This window comes from Tachypleus tridentatus, chromosome 7 (genome assembly GCF_004210375.1).
Source record: "Tachypleus tridentatus isolate NWPU-2018 chromosome 7, ASM421037v1, whole genome shotgun sequence".
Classification (NCBI taxonomy): domain Eukaryota; kingdom Metazoa; phylum Arthropoda; class Merostomata; order Xiphosura; family Limulidae; genus Tachypleus; species Tachypleus tridentatus.
Genome location: NC_134831.1, coordinates 52,344,270 through 52,368,277, shown reverse-complemented (window position 1 = coordinate 52,368,277; position 24,008 = coordinate 52,344,270). Strand labels below are relative to the sequence as shown.

General features: G+C 32.2%; 2 protein-coding genes across 2 annotated transcripts in view; one reads left to right on the top strand and one right to left on the bottom strand.

Annotated features, from left to right (window-relative positions):
- The window catches only part of LOC143255652 (lateral signaling target protein 2 homolog), a 59,140-nt gene extending 37,210 nt beyond the window's left edge, over positions 1-21,930 (bottom strand). Inside the window, exon 1 of the mRNA XM_076511648.1 lies at positions 21,630-21,930. Within this exon, the coding sequence (XP_076367763.1) occupies positions 21,630-21,665 (36 nt within the window). The 5' untranslated portion in view covers positions 21,666-21,930. The remainder of the gene's footprint in view (positions 1-21,629) is intronic.
- Positions 1-24,008, top strand: part of LOC143255653 (N-acetylneuraminate lyase-like) — a 58,218-nt gene that overhangs the window by 1,251 nt on the left and 32,959 nt on the right. The gene's annotated exons all lie outside the window — the stretch shown is intronic.

Genomic DNA, 24,008 nt, shown 5'->3' with positions numbered 1-24,008 from the left:
AAAATTATAATTTTCTTTGAGTAATGTTATCTGTACGATGCATTTGCAATCTGATACAGTCTAGACAGAAAAAAAACAAACATTTCTGCGGGTGCATCAAAACTGGCGAACTTCATTATGTAAAATGTTGTATAGCAAGATTATTTTCTATGAAGTTATCAAAAACATTTTAAATGTTTGTTATTTGAAAAGCAAACTTAGCTACCCCAGTTTTAAAGGTCGAAATATTTAACTGCCTAGGGTAAAAACTATCAGGAATTCCTTTGAGAAATACAGAAGTTTAGCACTTCACATTAAAACGACCTTCAATAGGTACATCGGCAAGACTCTTGACAATACCATAGCCGATATAAAGTCATAATAAAATAGTTATGATGCATCGTTCCATCATCGTTAAATTTTGGTAGGTGGTGTAATGCAACCAAGAATTGGTATATAACGGACCTTTCCTACAATACACAATATTTATACTTGTACATAATGACGTTGACAAACAAAGAAATACGATTAAATATGGATTTCTAGGGCCATCCAGAAATAGACTTGTAACAAGTCACAAAGTGGCAGTGGTAACCAGAGTGCTAAGTCTTATGACAGGCGAGAATCCATAAACAGTGTCCAGTGGAAAAGCCATCCATGTGCCCCAGATAACACTGTTCAACACAACCAAGAAGGATTTCCTCCTGGAAAGGCAACACAAGGTGTGCGTACATACACAAATTACTTCCATGTCATATCCATTCAACCATCGTATGTCTCAATCAGCTACATAGAGAATAAAATAGGTATTAATTATATTCAATAATTAGACACTGCTTAAATAAGTCGGAAACAACGTCTATGAATGGCTGTGTGACTGGACCTTTGAAACAGGCGCTGAGAAACCGTCATCATTATAAAAACCAGACCAAGGATGGAAATCCAGAGGTAGTAACGTATGTTGACTACGAATGCTATACAACGAAGCCTATTGCTATGAAACCGCACTGTAGGCCTATTGTTAAGATAACGGCCGTCGTAAAACGCACAGCTGGAAGTGACGAAATAAATTGTAGTGACGTGATGACGCTGCAGAATCGTTCTATAAATACAATGTATTCAACCTCTGTACTTCCAAAAACTAAAAAAAAAGTACTACCTTCAAGGGAATTATGTAATACAAGTTCCTTTTATAGCATAAAAGTAACGATAAGTGCCGAATAATGTTATAATCATTTGTTTGTTACAAACCAATGCACAACAGAATATTGTCCAAAAAATCAAGTTTGGTTTCTTTACACCGAAAGAAACAACAAATACGTTACACTTGCGCCTAAATGTGCCTGCTTTTCATCGCTGTTTATTCACACATCATCGTAACCTTGTTTATTTACTAGTTTCTAGCTTTTCTAGAAGACATTCATTACTCACCGGCCTTTTTGTATCAAATAATCTTTTGCCAATACCGTATTTAACGTTTTAACACATTGGCTCCCACCTGTGAGTCGTGCTCTATTTTCTTTTTAAAAGGGACATTTATTTACTGGCTAGTATACAACGGCTACATATATAGATGAGAATGTTAGCTTGCATTTCTGTCAAGAGAAGGGTATCTGTATATGAACATAAAATTATGTTGTGTTTTGTGTATATAGATGAGAGTGGGACATCATTTCAAGTCCACCTACTTTTTCTTCAGTTTTTATATTTTATTAACCTAATAACTGTACATAGTATATAAAATTAGACTAAGCAAATAACTTTATTTAGACATAAATGTAAAAAACAAAAAATGAATTTTGCAAAAACAAAATTGTTATTTTGACAGAGTGGATGTAAAAAAAAAAAAATTAAGAGAAATGTTATGTAAATTTTCCAACATGCCGTTTCCAAAAGAGATTAGAAAACAAATAAATCAGTTCACCATAAAAATAAAACTAATGAATAGTAAGAAAGCAGTACAAAGTGACAGTCATTATTTAGGTATAATTTGAAGTTATATGACCTAATGTATTTTATTGAAACAAGTAACGCATAGAGCAGGGTTACCTTCACATTCATCATAGTATGTGTGAATTTTTCTAGTCTTTCTGTCCGCTTCTTTTGCAGTCATTGTTTTTCTTATTTCATTGTAGCAGCCATTGTATCTTTTACGAATTAATATGTTAGACTTTTCTCTTTCAGTGTGAGTTTTCATGATGTGCCGTGTGTTGGCTCTTCTTGTTGTCGTCCTTGGTGTTACTGCTACTTGAGAATTTACTTGACACAGTGATTCAATGATTGATTTTCGAAACTCACGAATCTGTAGTTTTTTGTTCTTTTTTGGTGTGTTTTATCGAATAATACCAAAACACTTACCGCTGCTGTGTTTAGCAGAAACTCAAAGGCAAACTTAAGATACCATCTAATACTCTTTCCAAGTAGCAAGATATAACTAGACATTTGATCGAATATAAAAATCTGATCCAGTTGGCTGAAACTCACATTTCAACATATAAAAAATATTAAAAATGTTGGAAAAAGAGACAAATTATTATGCACAGATTCATATGTCAAACATCTTATGCTTCTGATATTCCAGCACGTCCCGCGGATTGGTCGAGTGTTACAGTAAGACTAAATGCATTCTTTGGTCCAAAGTGACTCACCCGTGTTTCGTGGGTCAAAAATGGCCTTTACAACGTCTTTGACTCGTACCTAACATGATATACAAATTTTACACTCTACCTAAAAAAAAAAAAAAAAAAGTAATTGTAAAACTAATGTGACCCTGGAAAGTTTCGGCAAAATAGGCTTGGGAACCAACGTGTTAACGATGTGAAATAATATGGATACATCTCTAACGTAGTTTTGCACAACTTTTCTCTCTTTTTAAATGATGCATATTTTTAGTGCAAGTTTAAAAGTATAAAACTTGTGATAAACAAGTTACAATACCTTTTATATAAGCTCCCTTCATTAAACGTTGTTATAAGACTTGTTATTCTCTTCTAAATATATATAAATATTACGATGTCAGGAACAGTTTTGTAAAAACAGTCTAATATTGTTTCCTAAATTTATATAGATTAACAATATACAATACTGGACAATGGTGACCTATCACCTGCAGTGAAAACTGGAGTTATAACAAAAGTATCGAGACATTCTTAGCTAGTAACATGCTCGATCCTATTGAATTTATACGGAACGTTATAGTGTTGGAACTTTTTATATAAAATGGCAGTAGATGTCACAACCAAATGAAGTCAAGATGCACAAAATATCCCTAAATTTGGAGCTACATAAATACATAAACAGTGGTGGTCTATTCCATCAGATGTATACCAAATATTGGTGGTATTATTAGTATCAGAAAACACGTTGTGATTATTGCGAAGACAATTTTATACCAATTAGGCCCAGTAGCTATGCTACGTTTCCTATTCATTAGGTCCGTTGTTCGCAAACTGCAGAAAGCACAGCTATGGCTATAGTATATAAATTACAACTGAAAGCAAAATCTTAAACACAGAAAAGTTTTAAATTTACATTACAGATATTAAGTGTTAAGTATCAAAGTATTATTTGTTTCTTTTAGAGCAAAATCACATTGGGCTAACTTCTACGTCTACCGCGGGGAATCGAGCCTCCTGATTTTAGCCTTGTAAATCCGTAAATTCCCGCTATTCCATGAAGAGACAGCAATATTGTAAAATCAACATGGGAAAATAACATGTACAGTATACACACAATTAGATTATAGGAGAGCAGGGGACGCAGCAAAACGCACGTTTAGAAAAGGCGATATAAAACAATGTTCGGGCACCAGTGTTCTAAGTATATTTATCCCTTTTTTGTAATATTGGGCGAGAGTAAAATAAATTTAACATCTTTAGGTTAAAATGTATGCATGCATAAAGGTAAATTAAGTTATTACTGCGTTAATGTTATTACTTTAATTTTTTCACATCTACAAGATTATATATATATTTTAATAATACATTTTACCCTCACCACTTATGTACACGCCGATACTATCTAAGTATGGTAGGAAAGCGTGTGTGTTTTTTCTTATAGAAAAGCACATCGGGCTACCTGCCGATCCCACCGAGGGTGGTAGGAAAACGAACATCACTGACTATGCGATTATGAACTCCATAATGTTCACTTTACATTCACATACTCATAAAATGTGAATTTCAAGTCTTTACTTCTAATATTACAGATAATTAAAATGGTTTTACAAACATGAGAAAAAACCTCAAATAAAAATAGCGAAAAATTAGTGAACTATGCGTGAAAACAAAGGTGATTTTTGCATATCTTGTTATAAATGACAATTTACATGTCATGGCAATTTTAAAATAAATCCATGTAGCAAATCGTTAACTTTAATTAAGTCTCATAATAAAACGAATTCGAAAATCTAAAATCGAATATATAAATGCTTATGCTAACCAATCCAATTACATAACGATGCCAATTCTCAAACAAATAAGAAATTTATTACTATACTCTGTAACTTGAAAACTTAAGGTAAATCTGGATTTAATTTACCGTTTAGAACATTACTATATATGTTGATAGGAATGTAAGTTCGGTCACACTTGTGTCCCAAGAATCATCGAACCTCCATTTTGCCCCCCCCTCGACTTTTCCTAAAAATTGTCTTTGTTTGTGGGTTGTGTATTACAAGATCGCATCCAACCCTTAACCCTTTACTTAAAAATTGTAGGAAGTATAAAATTCAGGTAAACACAGATACGTTTCACTAGAAGAGAGAATTATCTACACATTTAAAAGTAACTTAAGTTACATTAATTTAAAAAAATAAGTACTATATATTTCTAACAGATATTTTAACAATACACAACTATAAAAAACGATATTAACATACGGCAATCTCCAAATAAAGCTGTATAACCAATAAGCATCTTGCAACAAGACGTGACTATTACAAAGAAAAAACATGCATACTTATTCAAAAATAGTGTTGAGTATGTCATTATAATTAGTAGCATGCGTTTTATGAATTTTGTAATCTTGGTGGTAATTATATAATATGGGTGAATTAATCGTATCTTTGATGCGGTTTTTAACAGTTTACAACTGCGAACATTTTAAGATAAGTACTATATAACTTATAACATGGCACCCAGAAACAATACGAAAATACAATAAGAATTACACATTGTTATCAGATTTCTAAGACTTTTTGTAAGTCATTTATACATTTCACTAATTTTTTTTTTCATTTATTATAATAGGTTTGGATATTATTTATACCTTTCGAAACATAACAGAAATGTTTCAATTGTAATACCATGTCATTATATGAAAGGTGGCCATTTTGTGCAGGTTCGTGTTTATTTACCAACACAAACATCCACGTACACGCTGGGTTAAACAGTCAGCTGTGTCAGCGACCTACTTGTTTAGGCATAACCAATAACGGGAAACTAAGGGAAGCCAACTAGTCTGTAGTATCGCCACCTGAAAAATACTGAGACAATCTTTCACTAATAAACAAAACCGAACGTTCAAAAGGTATTTAAAAGCATGACGTCTTACATCCCCAGTCCGATACATTACCACTATGTCACAAATGTATAAGGCTTGAAAGCAAAAAAAAACAAAACAAAAAAAAAACACACCTTGTATAAACATGTTCAATTTATGGATTAGAACGTAGCAAATGAAAAGCCAGCAACTGTTATGTTTCCACTCCCAGTCATTAACATCTTTCCATCTTCAATGGATTGTAACTCTCAACCCTTGTTCACAAAACCATTGTTTCTTTCGTAGTAATTGTGTTTCAAATTTTGTGGTTCAGTCTATATAAATGCTTCCGACCACTGTAAAACTATAACCAAACGATATGCAAAGAAAATGCGTTAAAAAATCTCTACCTTCCTGGTTACAATTGAAAATTTTCAATCTGCTGTCCTTTTTATTGAAAAAAACTACTACATCCCGTTACAGACGTTAACTTCTGAACGCGCTTTTAGGAACAAGAACGTTATGAAAATATTCTCAGTCAAATTGCATTTTACTGAGAAAACTAATAGATAAGGTTACAGGCATTAATAGTTGCCTTGCAAAACTGAAAATTCTACGAGCATAATTTCAACCTAATACCAAGTAGGTGACGTTACATAAAACTGATCACTTTCGGGAAGGGTATGTAATAGCCCTTCCGCTGCAAAATAAGAATCTTGGATCATAAAAATACGTGTATATCAAGATTTAGAATATCCAGTTAATGGCACTGTGAAAAAAAGAAATATAGATCAACTTGGATAACTAAGATATCCAGAAAAAGACCTGAAACAAATCCTGCCCTGACCGCAGTAATCAAATTACAGCCTTGAAACATGTAAAATCTACGAAATGTGACAAAAGCCGTCACATTCCCCAGTAAACAGTAGACAACACAAGCCAGAAGTATCTCTGCTTTAAAGAGCGACATAGTGTCGCATATACAAATTGCTTTCTTGACTGATCCGTTTCATTGGTACATATTGGAAAATTCAGCGTTAGTGAACTGTAATATTTTTTTAGCGATCGGAGTGTTGAAACGAGATTTCGGAAACCATCGCTTTCATTCATCAAATGAATCATGAAAAACATGGAAAGTTGTGATAAGCTTTGGATATAACTACCTTACGATAGACTATTTTTCCATGACAACTACACTTCAGAGCTATTGCTAAAATCCATGGTGGTCGGATAGGGTAAGACTAGATATGGAGACACGGCTCTAATAACATGAACTGGTATAGGTCAACAATCGTTTTAATATAATGCACCTAATATCTGTACACTACTCAGTATCTTTAATCTTGCAACCTTTTGTTGTTTTTTCTAATTTTCAAATGCATAGTATTAAAACAATTGTTTTACATGTTTATTTTAAAACATGCATATATGAAGAATAACAAATTTACATACGCACGTTCATCTGCATTTATTTATAGACCAGGGGTTTTAAAACCTTTTAGATTGTTCTCGCCCTTATCTGTGGTACTTGACGCTTTCACCCCAAAGACACATACAGAAACAAAAAATTCTATAGGCATCATTTTCTACATAATAAAAACTGCATGAATTGGCCCACATGTTCAATCATACATACATATGTAAGTATATAGGAAATACGTTGTGTTTGGGATAACGCTCACTTGCTCTTGAGAAGATTGCGCCTTTTTTATTAAAGTAAAACAGTAGACATGCTTCTATGTCTGAAATATTTCTAATTTGCGAGATCAAAAACCGAAATAAGTTGTGTGTATAAAACACGCTATTATTTCGGGGTGTGTGAAAACATGCGATTATTTCAAACCAAAAAATGCTAATGCTTCATCAGAAAAATGTGGACAATGTAGAAAACGTTAAATAACACAAGCAGTTGCATTATAACTATATAATCACAATTTTTCTACGTCATAAAAATAGGGAATTCGGCCGAACTTCCTCTGCGTATGTTTGTAAACGCAGACAGACGCCCTCACGATATATTTGAAAACCGCTTTTCTAGACAAGACGTAACGGATGAAAGGTGAAAAATTCAACAAAGAACTTCCTGATGAAACAAAGTCAAAGAAACGTCACAGCTTCCTTGAAAAAAATTACACCATAATAACCTCAACATGGAAAGCATTTATTTTGGACTTATGATTTCCGTCTCTACGTTCCGTAATTTGTTCACGTTTACCGCAACTCTCGCACTGTATTCTGAAAAGCGGAAGTTTTAACCAATGACGTAGGAACACGTCTTTTATAACGGATATGACAATACCTAATTTGAGTATCACGTCAACGGGTTTGAGATCTTCACAGCATTTTGGATAGTTGAAAAATATCCCCCCCCCTCTTAATGGTATAACCTAATACGTTTCGAAAATAAGATTCTAATAAATACGTTAAGACGCCCGTTAGGTTTATCATCCACATTTTCCCAAATATGGACTGTCATTTTTGAACGAGAACTGAACTTTCAGTTTCATCTCCACACTGTATCAGATAAATGGCACAATAAGCACTCACATGTAGAGACCGGCTCCATATTTATTAAAAAGTGTCGATATGGTATCGTCAATTATTATGCAGTCAGCTTCAAAATGCTCTCCGCCAACTTTTCCAACACTCAATGGCTTGTTGCTGGGCAAACAGGAGAATCATATTCCACAAGGACAAAATCTCTGGCAAAATGTAATTTGCTGGAATAGTAATGGTTTGATTATTCCACTAAGTGTTTGATATGCATCTAAGAAGGCCCTATTTCTTCTCAGCGTTGTTTCTAATTTTCGTTCCATACTCAGTGATATATATGGCCTTTTTGAAGAGTACATAACCAAGATATTTTACAGATTTGAATAAGTTAGTAAACTGATCATTTGTTTTAGTTTTCGATCGTCTATTAACTGCAAACTGCATTGTTAATATGCATTTTTTTCCCTCGCCTGAAACAAACTTTATAACAAAAAGTAGGTTTTAGCACTAATAAACTATGCTTTCTCCTTGCCCAAATATTTGTCTTCTGGAAATTACAAATCATGAATGTTAGCAGGAACTATAGATATACATACACGGTAATTAACAGTGGGCTTGGCTAACTACCTTACAGAACTTCACGAACGTTCGCCCTACTAAACATAAAATTGTTGTTCAGTTCATCTGCAAGTTCGCATTTTGTTCTTGTATGCTACAATAAGGACGTCGGTGCTAGAAAACACTCAAAAATAAAAAAAACAAAAACGTTTTAACGATGACTGTATTCTACAATCAGTATTTCCAAACTTGATGGATAATGTACTGGTGGAAGAGATTTTAAAATATAGGTTTGAATGCCATGTTGCCCAAAGATTTAATATTATGTGTGTTGTTTTAAAGCAAAGATACACAACTGGTTATTTGCAGTTTTCTCACCCATGGAACTAAATTGCAAATTTTAGGGTGGAAAGAAGGGATTAGCAGCAAGACAAACAAGCACACAGTCAACGAAGGACTGTGATGCAACAATATTACTGTGGAGATTATTCATTACGCGAGTGTATTAGCATCCATCACTCATATTTGACGAGGTGGATTACTGTAATGTTTGTATGGCAACTGGAGATTGCCCGATGATGTTCATGGGAAGAGTTGCCAGGTGATTTTCTTGGATTTTACCAAATAATTTTCTAAAATTTACAAAAATTCTTCGATTTTGCCAAATTAAATAAACATATAACCTTATTTTATTGAAAACTTCGTGTTTTTTTCTTCTTCATTGGTGTACAATTTAGTTTCCTTCATTTTCTGCTCAACTTTTCAAACGGTTGCCATTCTTTAGATGTTGTGTTTTCTAAAAGATTTTTTGCCATATAATAAGACATTTAGTGTTTCCGTACTTAGCCGGGAACGAGTTTTTACCTTTATATTGTTTACCACAGCTGAAGAATGACGCAATGATAGTAAGTTTATCATTAATTTGTAGATAGTTGTGAAAAGAAATTTATCTCCACATTTTACTTGATAAATATAATACCAGTATTTCTCTGGTCCTGAAATGTCATTCTCTATTGGTATCTTCATACTCTTTTTTTCCTCACTAATATTAGGAAATTCCATGGCCAATGAAATAGCTGAATGTGGCCTGTCCTTTAGATCCAGAAAATGTGTCTTAAGCTTCAAATAGCTGTAAATACGTGAATATACCAGATGATACAATCCGTTTGTACTTTTCCTTGCTGAATTTTACATAAAAATTCAATGTCTGAAGCTAAAATTCTTCAAGTTCTTTGGTTTGGATTTTGGAAGAATATTCTAGAAAGATACTTTCAGTTCTTGTTCCATGATATAGTTCATTTCTGGGAAGGTAAACTGAAGAATCATTGATATTAACCTTTGATATACCTGCATCTTTTAGTACTTCTCTTTTAATAAAATTACCAAGGATACCTTTCATACTATTGTTGATGGAGGCACATAGCCTATGAATTCTGAAGCTCTCAGCTTGAAACTCTAAATTTATTTTATTTACATATGGCAGAATAAAAGTTAGAAAGGCAAAGTGCATTTTCACAACTGGATTCTGTAAACCTTCTAGTATTGTAGATGCTAAAGTTATCCCATCTTCTAATGTTGCTGAAGCAAAAAATAAGACAAGTGCTGGCCATTGATTCAGTAGTCTTTCTACCACTTGCTGAAGTGATAACCATCAAGTACAGCTATGATGTGAAATCTTTTTAGGATCAGTCTGGGTAACTTCCTAAAATTCTGCATATTCAGATAATCTCTCTAGGCTGTTTCACAAATATGAATAAATATTTCTAGTCAGCTCCTCCAAGGAAGTTGGAAGGTTAGAACATTCATAGGATTCACATAAATGCATTGAATATCATATAAAACCTTGTAGAGAGAGATATGGCACTTTCTGATTTTTGACCCCATCATTACTTTTGCATAGCCTATTAGATTTTTAAATGGGATTCCACATTTATGAAAAAATTACTATAGAACTGCAAATGCCTTGGGCAGTACAGCAATTAATTTCCAAAAGGGTTAAAAACTTGTCAACTGTTTTTTGAATATGGCTATCATAAAATCTAGCTATTGGAACAAGTTGCTTTTATTGTAGATACATCTGTACTTTCATTAGTTATTAATGAACATTTAATATTCTTTAATTGTGCTATAAGAATTTCCAAGTATTCCTCACCAATTACATTACGATAAATAGCTGTTCCTTTTGTTCTTGTACATTTAATTCCCTTAGCAATTTTAGAATGAGGGCATGCATTAGATAGAAAGCCTGGAAGATGACCTATTATTGAAATGGACAGATGTGTTCTGCCACAAACACACACATTTTTAGTTCAGTGGAACCTACTTGAGACATGCTATATGAAGTAGAAGGCCGTAAGAAATCAGTTACTTTAAAGTCTGAGCACTTGCTTTAATATTGTTTAAATGTTTTTCACAGTTAAGGTGTTCTCAAGTATGGTAATACTCCCAGATAAGTCACAACTGCATATTTTAAAAAAGGACTTTATGTTTTTCAAACTTAGACTAAAACAACTAAACTTAAGATCATTAAGCCATTTTTGTGGCAACTGACGTTTCTGTTCGTAACTTGGTTTATGCAGACTTTACCTTCTTGCATGGACTTTCTACTAAATCACTATTCTTATCATTGCTTTTTCAGCCGTTATAATCTGTGGGTTAAATGTAAATTAAATGAACTTATAAAAATTAAACAATGCATTACACTGTGAACGAATACTGACACTTACGAGTCACAACTCACGAACTCATCAATAGATACAGTATATGATAAGAGCCACCAATGGATCATCACTGTCTGAAATTATCTTGCGTCTGCGCAATGAGCCCTTAGAAAGCATTATAACAAGATGAAATTTCACATAAAAGAGGCAATAAATTTGAAAATCGTTTATTGGCCATGCAACAGGTACCTTAGCAAAATTTACCAAATTTCATGAAGGTTTTACCAAACAGCCAAATTTACCAAATTCAGCAACCTTAAATCATGGGGCTATTTCGTTTTAGAAATTTTTCATAAGAAGGGGATAATAATAAAAGGCCCTAATATGTCACACTTTCACTTTTATACAGACTTTTGGCTTTAGGTACAGAAGTATTTAATCACTGAAACGAAACAATTAACTTCAACAAAGCTGGGATGAAATCAGCATCTGATGAGTCTTAGAGATTTAATACGAAATGAAGAAAAAGGGAGAACATTATCTAACATGCAATTTTTACTAGTCAGGATAAAACATGTTATTGAATGCATTACTTTTAAATCTAGCCCTGTTAGTGTACCATTTGATCTTTTAACATTTCAGAGCTTCACAATGTTTTGTAAACTCAGAAATGATGGTTTATTTTTAAACTACATGAATAATCAGTGAAATTTACTCATCATTAGTATTTTATTTCCCGTAATAAACAGGTACGCGAATGCTACCAGTTGTTCATTTACGTTATTTACATTGAATTCTACCTTTGGCTGAAGGTAATTATTTAACTTTACATAAGCTTATCAGTAGCGATCTAAATAAATATAATATTTAGTAAGATACATTTAACTGATTTTTTAACAGTCAAATTCAAAAGGCAGTCTATGATTTCGAAACATCCAACATATTATAGATAAACTGTATTGCAATGACATAAGTTTGTCCATGTACAGGTACATTTTCAATTATACTCTTAAAATAACGTTGTATTTAAAAATTGTTTTAAGAGTATGATTCCAAATATTTTTTCATTTATAATCTAGAGTGGTTAAAAATACTAAGTTAAAGCTGTTTTTTTTGTCACTTATACGAGAAGCAATTTGTAATATACAAAAATAGTTATTCTACACAAAAACACAAAATCGACTCCAGGTGCATTTGTACAGTTGGTATACAAAAACAAAATAAATACACTAATTTACGCTATTTCAGTTTCTTTACTTATTACAACAGTCGACGTACATACGTACAATACGCTATTTCAGTTTCTTTACTTATTACAACAGTGGACGTACATACGTACAATATGCTATTTCAGTTTCTTTACTTATTACAACAGTGGACGTACATATGTACAATACGCGATTTCAGTTTCTGTACTTATTACAACAGTGGACGTACATATGTGCAAGTGGCCCTCCAATACAAACCCTTCAGTACACCATCTAACACAATGAACTTACCGGTATGTCTTTGCAAATTCTCGAAATATTTTTAGCGCAATGCTACAAAATGGGCTATCTTCGCTCTGTCCATCGCGGGGAATTGAAACCTTATTTTATAGTATTGTCAGCCCGGAAACTTAGTATTGACCAAACGAGGGGGAGGAAGCTTCTCGAGGTGAGCATTCATACTCTTGGTGTTCCGTGTTCAAGGTCAAGCTGTATGTTAAAACTCACATGATAAAAGTAATAATTCAGTCATACCCGAGTTTATTTAGACGTAGCTAACATACCCACTGTCATCGTGCAGAATAAATTTTTTATATATATACAAGCTGCAGCTTCGTGCTTGTCACCAGATTTCAGCAGCAACTGCTTTTGATAAAACTGAATGAATCACGAAAAGCGTCAGTAAAAAATTCAACATTATTAACATTCTGGTATGATTTACATAGTTATCTGTTGTCTACTCGGTAATGTAAGGTGTTACTGAAAGAAATAACAAAAATTCACACTAACAATATATATATGGATAAATTGATAGATTTACACGTACCTATTATATTACATAAATACTGGTGTTCAGACAATGCAACATCTTAGCTTAAACTATTGTTTTTCTATATCTCCGATGATAGAGTACCTTACTTGTGGTATGTTTAACGTTATACCATCCAATCGGGCATTTTTAAACTACTATATTGTAACGTTTCTCCTTATTTGGTTTGCAATTATTCCGTATTGCACCATAAAGATAGTTGAAAGTGGACAGACTATCTATAATGTATTAAAAGAAAACAAGAGGAAATGTTAACTGTTTTAATTCTGATCCTTCTGAAACACTTTTAATTAGTTAAAGTTCTTTTAACTAGAGCAAAATAAACGCTTTTCGATAGTGGATGCAAAACGATGCATTGACAAAACCGAATGTAGCCAACCAGTGATCTCCACCATACAAGGTAAACGTGGTCCTCACTGCAGCTCATGTTAGAGGACGAAACAGAATAGGTAGATGTACGGTGAGGAAAAGCGTGGGTTAAAACTTTGAAATTTATAGACTAGCCTCTAAACGTCATTTGTATATCATTTTACCTTGGGAAACAAACACAAGGCCTTAATATGTACGTCATGTCTTACAAGGCTAAGAAAGGTCGTGTGTGTGTGTGTGCGCGTATTTGTATATAATTGCCTGACGTACGAGTCTGTGATGCACAACTGTGTTTTATTATGCTTTGGCAATCGACAGTGTAAATTTACACAAGTGACTAGTTTACGGCTCGCATATTTTACAAGTGTAATACCCCTTTATACTTCGTCTTTTTAGAGATTGCTTCTCGACGGTTTTTTTTTCAATTTACACTGATTAGACTAAAGTTTAGAAAATGAATTTCTTGAGAAGAACAAGTTACTTTGGAATTATTCTATTAACACGTCAAATACATATTTACCATATATTTTATACATTAAAAATACATCTCGCATGAACACGTATAGCGTACAAAAATTAAAAAAAAAATTCATACACCCTAAAAGAAACGGGAGCGTCATTAAAAAATTAGTAGTCAAGTCTAAGATCATTTTTGAACACAAACTGTTTACGAGGTTAACATACTAATGTGATATGAATTCATAAGCTTGACTAAAAGATGTTTTTAAATAATGAAAAGACAAACATTTGTACTTACTAATATTACCTTAGAAACATCTATTCAAAATAAAAGTGCTGTTACCATAGCCACCTTTCAAACACATCTTGAAATACAAGAAATTCCACTTAATTGATCAAATTAAATAAATATTTGAGTACATCACATTTATATGCGATATTTATTAGCTGAAAAACTTGCTTTACTATGACATAAATTCTTCTCACTTGGAATGTGAGAAAAACTGTCCATTCTTAGAATTTTCCTAATGTCATTAGTTTTAGACAGCACACTATAAAATACAAACAAATGCAATTGGGAAGGGGACACCTACATTGATTAATCCTTGCTTCAGATGTATAAAAATTCTTGTAATTTTACACACTCAATCCCTATAGATAATTATGGATTATTATATCTATAGGGATTATCCTTTAAGGCCCATCATGAAAACAGCTTTGTATGAATATTTTAATCTGCCTTAATATATTATTATTTTTAATATATAAAAAAGTGGGAAGTTCATTGTTGATTAATTAGAACATTTCAAGAGTTAGCATATAAAACAGAAATGTGCAGGTATTACATTTTGGTGGATAACTGGTACAAAATTTGAAAACTCTTCTGGCTGATACTGATACCAGTAGCTCTAAACTCACTGTGGCCTAAGGAGAGGCAGGCCTGATAAATAATTTATCAAGAAATTCTTTCAGCTTATGAATGACAAATACAGGTTTGCAGTCTATACAACTAATTTTTCTGACAACTTTTAGTGTAACAACTAACCATAATTTTATCTATACCTTCTTATACAAGAAGATACATTTTGGAATGGGCACAATTTAGAGTATGAAATATTTATAAGATTATATATTCTTATGAGATGTCACAAACTATTTTTGTATTTAGTGTTCAGAGCATGTTCATGGCTAATCTGGAAATTAGTTGCCATTCTTAATGTACAATTTTAAGATTGTACATGGAAAGTTCTCTATATTTATTTATTGTTGTGTTCTAGCCTATATGAAACATCATAAAAGTTCCTGAACAGTGTAGACTAGGAAGAGAAAATACAAATTCTAGACATTTCTGTTACAGTGTATATTGTGTGGAAATTTCTGGTAATACCCTATGCATTGATTAATTGTAGAAAATTGTGTCTTTGAGATAGGCCTATTTTACACATAAAACCAGTAGCCTCGGCATCAGGTCATCAGTCTGTTTGTTAAGAGAGGCTAATAGCATGGTGATGATGGCAAAGGTGGACAACAGTCCTTCTAGCACTATGTTTAGTAATATATTGATAAACACATTGACTATAGTGGTATGTTTCATAGTAAAAGAAACTACAATCAATTTTGTGAGCACTTTCAAATTTTTTTTGTTTCAGCAAAAGTTTTTACATTAAGTTTGCAATTATTTGTGAAGTTTTGGTTTGTTTTGAATTTCTTGCAAAGCAACACGATGGCTATCTGCATTAGCCGTCCCTAATTTAGCAGTGTAAGACTAGAGGGAAGACAGCTAGTCATCACCACCCACTGCCAACTCTTGGGCTACTCTTTTGGTAATGAATAGTGGGATTGACTATTACGTATAACACCCCCACAATTGAAAGGGTGAGCATGCTTGGTGTGATGGGGATTCAAACCTGTGCCAGCGAAGAGTTATTTTCTCAACGTTAGCTGATATTTTCAAATTATAGGCTGAGAAACATAACTGTACATCCTTAATACAGTACAAGAGAACTCTTTTATCCCTGGAAAAAGAACATCTACAAACACTTAAATTCTATTGGCTTCACAACTAACACTACATTAAACAGAGCAGTACTCGATAATTTGAGTGATTTACTCAAAACAATATGCCAAAATTCTCTACTTTAGTCATACTATTGAGTGTGTTCTTACTTTTATTAAATGTGTTAAAGTTGCAATATCTTAAATGCATTACCTGGTACTTAGTATAAATAAAGGTCATTTGCCAATTAACCCAAGTCATTCTGTAATGCCTAGAAATATCTAAAAATTTAATTTAATCAGCAGAATTAATATTTTACTAATTATGTTCTTGTAAACTAATTAAACAATGTGTTACAGTAACTTGTAGAAATTAGTATCACTGGGATAACAGACAAATATATTGCTAATAGCAAGAGTACTCAACAGTGCATTCTATTAAACTAGTTACAGATGTTTGTTTATTACTAGGTTGATTTTTTGTTAGTTCTGCTTTATTTTGGTAGCTTGCCTTGATTAGAAGTTCATATTAATTAATAAACAAAAATTAAATGTCTAAGCACAGACTACTAGAGCACCTCACTAGTAACTTGGGTACAATTTGATTGGACATAATTAACTACAACCTTCTGCTTTCTCTCAAGCAACCACTCTGCAATCCAATTACCTCATAAAACTATTTATAAAACTAAGTACAAGTCAATACAGCTATCATTCAAAAAATAATTAACATACTAGACACAAAGTAAATAGATTAATGAGGCAATATTTTTGTGTGTGTGAATTCATGTTGGCTTTCTTTTATGATACTTTATCTCACTAAAAAAACTTCCCATTAATTCTTCTACCATAACTGAGAAAAAATTTCACATAAGCAAGATATGATTTACAATTTTCAGGGTAATTCTTATCTCCCTTTTTACAAATATGAATAGTATTAGCAACTCTACAATCCTCAAACACTTGTTCATTGACATACCAAAAATGTAAGATATGCATTTTAAATCTCCTGGAAGAAAATTTTGTCTGATGCTTTATTGTTATTCATTCCATCTTAATATCCAGATTTTTCAGGTCAATTCCAATATTCTCCATGATATACTTGAGATTCAGGAATTTTCCTAGCATCTTCTCTTGCAAAAACAGAAAAGAATATCTAAAACTCAACAATCTTTGTCATCATGACAATTTAATAGTCCAATCCCCATTTAAGAATTTGCTTAACTTTAACATATTTGAAAAAATCTTTGCTGTTAGCATTAACATTATCAATTAGATATTTCCAATAAGCCCTTTGATTTTTTAACATCCAAGATTTTTTACAGTGCTGTAAATATTGAATGCCAATTTAAATATAAGTTAGAACATTCATACCTGATTTTCTCCTCTGTTTCTATTAAGTCAATTAAGTTGATTTTTTCCTATTATCCTATTATCTTTAGAAGCATGCCTCATTTGAATCAAAATTAATCTACTTTTTAAGATATAGTAAATCTGATCCATCACATTTTAACTCATTTTTCCAATCCACTAATAAAATTAGTTTTCTGACAATCAGGAGCTAAAATTTTATTTCTTTTTATCTAAACTTGTAACAATATATCAAACTTAATTATAATGCAATGCTCACACTTCCTCAAATGTTTTTCACTTTAATTCTGTCAACGACATCTTCATTAATGGGTAACAAATTTCAAATAGCAACCTATGGTTAACTTTTAGATCATTTAGTATGGAAAACTATGAAGAATCACTTCCATCAATGTCTCTATTATCCCTAAATTACTATATCAATACCACAATATTAATATATAACTTCTCATTGATGTTGTGCATCTGATCAGGTGGCATATAAATTCCAATTAAATATTTTCTACCCTTGAAACCCCAGACTGTAGTTCATGTAGTTTCAACCTTTTTGAATGTCCCCTTTTTTCCATCAGTCCTGATAGGTTATGTAGTTTATCCCCATATGTAACATACCACTCCACTCAAATTTTAATAAGTTTATCAACTTTATAATTATACTGTTAATGCTGTAGTCACTTGATCTGCAAGGTATGAAGAAGTATAGCTTGCTGGTGTGCAGGTTCTTGAGAATAATGAGCAGTTTAATTCTAGAAAAAATGATTAATAGCATACACTGTAAAAATAAGTAATCCTTACAATAATGCAGCTCGTGCTGTAACAGTTGTCAAACAATTTGCTCATGTAAATAGCATTTTGACGACTCTGTCACATCTCAGGGGCCTAAAAATTTAAGTATTGCTTGAAAGGTTTCATTAATACTGGATACAGCAGATACACTCTTCTTTACTTTTACCAAATAATTAAATCTTCATATTTAAATATCATATCTAAAATTAAGCTAAATCACAATTTATATTACACTGTAGATAAAACTAAGAGTAAAGTCCCCTTTTAAATAACACCGATATTATTTACTACTATTAGAGTGGTAAGTAACTTATTCTTCCAGGAACTTCAAGCCATACATTGGTTAGGACAATGTTAATTTTCAATACATACAGTATATCATTAAGGTAAGTTTATAATATTGTTTCAGCTGAACTGTCAAACTTCTGATTTCAGTTTTATGTAAAGTAATGACCCTTAGAGGGCTATGAAACATTATCTTTTAGTTGCTTCCAACAGAGATTTACTCTTTCTTATGAAAGTGTTTTATCAAATTGGACACATAAAAAGTTATTATAGTTATTTATTCATACTTTTGGTTTTAACTGAGTATTTTTAAGTTAAAACAAATTCTTAAATTCCCCTTTATAAAAATTTGTTCTAATTTCCAAATCAACTAAATTAAAAATGTGAAAGAAGACCATTAATTATATCAAGGTCACTTCACACCAGAGGAGAAATTCTGGTATTAAATACCAGGACTTATTCTATCCTCTGTTTGTCCAACTCACATGCATTCAATTGTATTCTCAGGACGTACACACAGACTCACAGAATTTAAGCAATCAATAAATGAACTAATAACATTAATTCTTGTTGGCAACAAAATCATGAGATTAGTTATTTAGCAGTTTTGATGTCAGTCATTATTAAGCCAATCACTCAGTCTCATCTGGCTGATCAGCATCAATAAATAATATATCCCAATGACATTTTATTGATTGATATACTGCAATTAGTACCTGCCACTGGGTATTTATAAAAAATTGTGATTATTAAGGTATGTAAACAATTATTTTTTTTATATTAGCTGCCTGGTTTTGATGTATTTGTTTAAATCCACTAAAGCATTGTTTTAGTAAACTACTAGTAATTACAAGTTACATGGTCATATTTTTCATAGCCCATTCAACAGAAATATAAAAGAATCATCTCAGTGCTGCTAGAATACAGAATAAAAAACTTCAAATTTCTAAAGCTCTAATCACTGTTGTGATTTTCAAAAGTCCCCTTTTCAACATTCTTTTTAACCTTCTTGTAGCAAATAAATCAAAACTGAACAGTGTTCAAAATGAGATCTCAACTGTCTGAAGTTCCAACAAACTTCATGATCTTAAATTAAAATTCTCACAAATTTACCTATAATTTTATTTGTTCTTTTCACCACAACCAAACACTCAGCTGAAGACTTGAGCTTTACAAGAAAATAAAAAGATAACACCAAATCACTTCATCTAGGTCAATACTCATACAGCAAAGCTGTAACTGTGGTACTAAATCTTACAATTAAATGCATTACCTCTAAAACTTAAGCTAGTTTGTCAAGCATTTAAATTTCACAACACAAATAAACCACGGTCATATTTGCAAACAATAATCCAGCCACCTGTTAGTTCTGTGATCCATGATAAACAAGTTCAAAACTTTAAGCTTATGCTATTACATTAAATTTCTTATCAAAGTAACCTAACTCTGCACTATTACCAACATGTTGAAATTATTAGTGTTGTAAGAAGTATAATACTCTGTGCACTCATACACATGATTTCTTAAGTGTTTTAAACAACTTCACAATAATCACCTTCTTAAACATTAAATCTCTATTATAGCTATACATTCAACTGAAGCTTTCACTGTTGTTAACAACCTCACCAAAAACTTTTTTCTACATTACCAAGTGCTTTTAAAACAGGAAATACATTATTTTAAAATTACACTACCTTAAGATGTTTCCACATCATAGACCAATTAATAATACTATTTTTAAGGAAATATTCATTATAATCAGCTCTTTCTAACATTAGTATTAAAAAAATTTAGGAGTGCCATTCCTGTATACATGGAGCTATTTAAATCATTGTAATAAATAGAAATTCCAAAATAATCCCCCTGAGGAAAATGTCATACACATTTTTCAAAATAAAAAAGTTACCATTATTTGTATTCTATATTTGATCAATTTATACTAAATGCAAAAACTAGATTACTAATAAAATACTATACATTCACCACCACCATATACAGTTTAATGATAAAAAAAACAAAAACACATGACCATTATCTTGCTGAAGAAATTGTACACATCTACGTAGCTTGACACATTATGTGGACAGAAATTAAATAATGCAAACTTGAGTAGAGTTCATTTTCTATTTATATATTTACCTATTAAGGTGAGAAATCTTTAGAATGTATATTCTGAATGGTGTAAGTCATAACCACATGCAGTATAAAGTAATATTCTAGAGCTCTAATTTAGAAAATATGTTCATGGAGCTTAGAAAATTCATTATTGTAAACACAAAATAAATTAGTTTTTAAAATTTAACCCAAATCTCAATTAGGTTCCATATTTTCAAATCAAGTACTACATGTCACTCCTTTCACATGGAAGCTTGTTGCCTCAACACAAGTCTGTGATTTAACCTCTGTTGATTTCAGTCTGCATGTGCAATAAAGACAACTTTATGAATTTTATCATCAAGACAAAAACTTCTTTTGATTCTGGTTTCTATACTACTGAATGATAATAGGAGGAATAGGATAAAGCTAACACAAGACATAAAATTTACATAAACATCTTCACTGACATTGGATGTGAAATTCCAAGCACATAAACCTTGAGACTGTAATAACATAATGTTATTACATTATGGCTCTAATGTTACAAAATGTCGAGAAGGAACATACCTCATTTCTGCCTTCATAACAAAGTTTTTTTCTTGGAATTTGTATACTGCACCATACAAAATTAGTTATTTTTATTTTTATCAAGGATTGTTCTAAACATTAAAGTGCTATTTAAAATAAGTACATGTGATAGCAGTGTTCTTAAGCTGATAATCTCTGCTGGGGTTCAGACTTTTTTTTGTCGTTTTTTTTAATTTTGTGCAAAACTACATGAGGGCTATCTGCACGAGCTGTCCCTAATTTAGCAGTGTAATAACGTGTGATAACCGCAACCTATATGCAATATTTTTGCATTTAGTATAAATTTATCAAATATAGAATATGGATAATGATAAAACACGCCCATCAAAATCCTCCATACAGACTTGTACATATATCTATGTCATGACTAATATTATCACTAAGATAAACAAAACAAAAAAGCAACTTAGTTTACTAAAATAAAGATAAAACGTAGTTTACTCATATACGTAAAAAACAACAAAAACTCACCTTTGGCCTGTAAAACCATTTCCGTAAAGAGTACATTGTCCCAGTTTCACTATGTCTGATACTTGTAAATGTAAAACTTTACAGATGAAATTGAAACGTATAAAACAAATTACTTGTCCCACAGTAGGGTTAAATATAAACAAACAAAAAGCGAGTACTGTTAATTTACAAATTCCATGCTTTCTAATCTTATGCTTCACAACGGCAAAATTCTTAACACAGTCCAGTCTATGCCACAGTTAGTATTAAGCTTAAGGACTAACATAGCCCTAACTGTACTTTAACGCCTGCGCATTGCATCAATGCTGCGAGTGACGTAAAATGACGATAATACAGACCTATATTTGGGGTTGTGATAATCACAGCTTTACTCTGGTTGACGTCGTCAAAAAGTGTTTTAAATGTGTTTGTCTGTTAACAACACAACATAAAAATCGCATATTGAGTAAAATTATAAGCTCTAGACTTTCTCACCACTTATTTATATATATATTATTTAAGTATAAAACTCTTGATCACGATACATGAAAATGTTTTCAGGTTTATGGATAGGGTTACACACTACTGTGCTTTTCAACCTTCCTGCAGTTACAGTCCTGTCAAAATACGTTTGTTAGTGCGTAATCCAGATATCATGACATATATAACACAATTAATACTAATATTACGATGTTTCTGAGCCCACAAAAAATATCTGAACAGGGTATAGAAAAACCCAGTCTCAACAATGTGCTCGATTTTATTCATATTAGCAGAATATCGCAAACCACAGTTATATATTTAATGACATTTCAGACGTTGCATTAACGTTTTAATTAGACCAAATAACAGATTAATTATGCCAAATAAATAAAGGAAAAGTTCACAATATAGAGTCGAAGGCGCTTCTCAAGTAAAAGACGTTGATTCATGATGTCAGAAAAACATGTTGGATCAAGAAATCTTGATACCAAATGATACAAAATCTTGTAACCAGAAAATTTTCGAAACAGTTGCGGCGCCAGGATATTTTCGTTGGGAGGGCTGAGGTAAACCGTGAAGGGGATTCCCAAAATATCATCAATATGAAGTATAGATGGTAAATTATAATAATGTAAATATCAAGGTACATTTCAGAAAGGTGTGCTATTTTGAACTGCGTTTTCAATGCAGTTTTCATTGGAAACTCATACTCTGATTAATAATTCATTATTACAAATTAGAAATAATCTGTTTATGAAAATATGCGTATATGTAAAAGAGGCAGCTCACCTAAATTCCACCTAAGGCAATACATAACAATAAAGAAAATCAAGATTAGCTTAGATTGAACATTTAATATACCATTAAGAGTAAAGCTACGAATGAAAAGAAATATAACATAAAGACATAGTTTACATAGCAGAAACGAATTATCTCATGTGAAGTCAATACACTCTGAGGAAAAGTAAGGTCACTCTCAGGTTAACTATCTTTCATCTTAATGAAGACGTTGAGTTCTACAGATCTATGTTTCTTTGATGTTAATTGTTAAGCAACAACGACGATTGTGTTTTCCATATTTTATGAGTATATGTAGTTAATAATATTGGAGGGGGCTTGGCTCATTTTTGGGGGCTCAAGTCCCCCCTTGGCGCCGCCACTGCTTCGAAAGGCCGACCTTTCTTCTTGAAGAGGTAAAGTGTTTCCCAGTTTACTCCTGAAGAATAAAAGAAGTTGATGATGTTTTAAGACAAGCATCGCTTTTTTTCTTTAACAGTTGAACACAAAGCTGCACAATGAGGTATCTGTGCTATGCCCACCACGAGTTTCGGAACATGCCGTTCAGTTACTGGGAGTGTATAAGAAGCGCAACAGAACAGAGCAAAATGAATATATTTCAGTAAGGCCTAGTTATTAAAGGAGAGTAGTTTTCATCGAGTTCTTAGCGCTTAACATAAACGCTCTTTCAATTCATATTCAGTAGAAATTATTATTTTTTAATCTCAAAGGTGCTTTGTGAAAAAAAATCATAGACCTAACTAATAATTTCTAAAGACTCGCTGACAGTATGTACGCTATGGTCCCTATAAAAGAGCATGCACTTATTTAGGAAGGATAGGGTACATATATTTGAAAAGATAATCTAAATCGATTAATTCATATTCATTAGTGCTATACTTCACCATGACTGCAACATCAACAAAAATTTTATGTTAGCATAGTACTGGAAAATATCCACACAACGCCAATTTACACATTATAGGTTTTTTCAGAAAAAAATGTGTGCGTGTGTTTTCTTATAGCAAAGCCAGATCTTGCCATTTGCTGTGTCAATCTGAGTGAGTCGAACCCCTGATTTTAGCATCATAAATCCGAAGGCTTACCGTTGTCCCATTGTGGTCTACTTAGTGTAAGTGA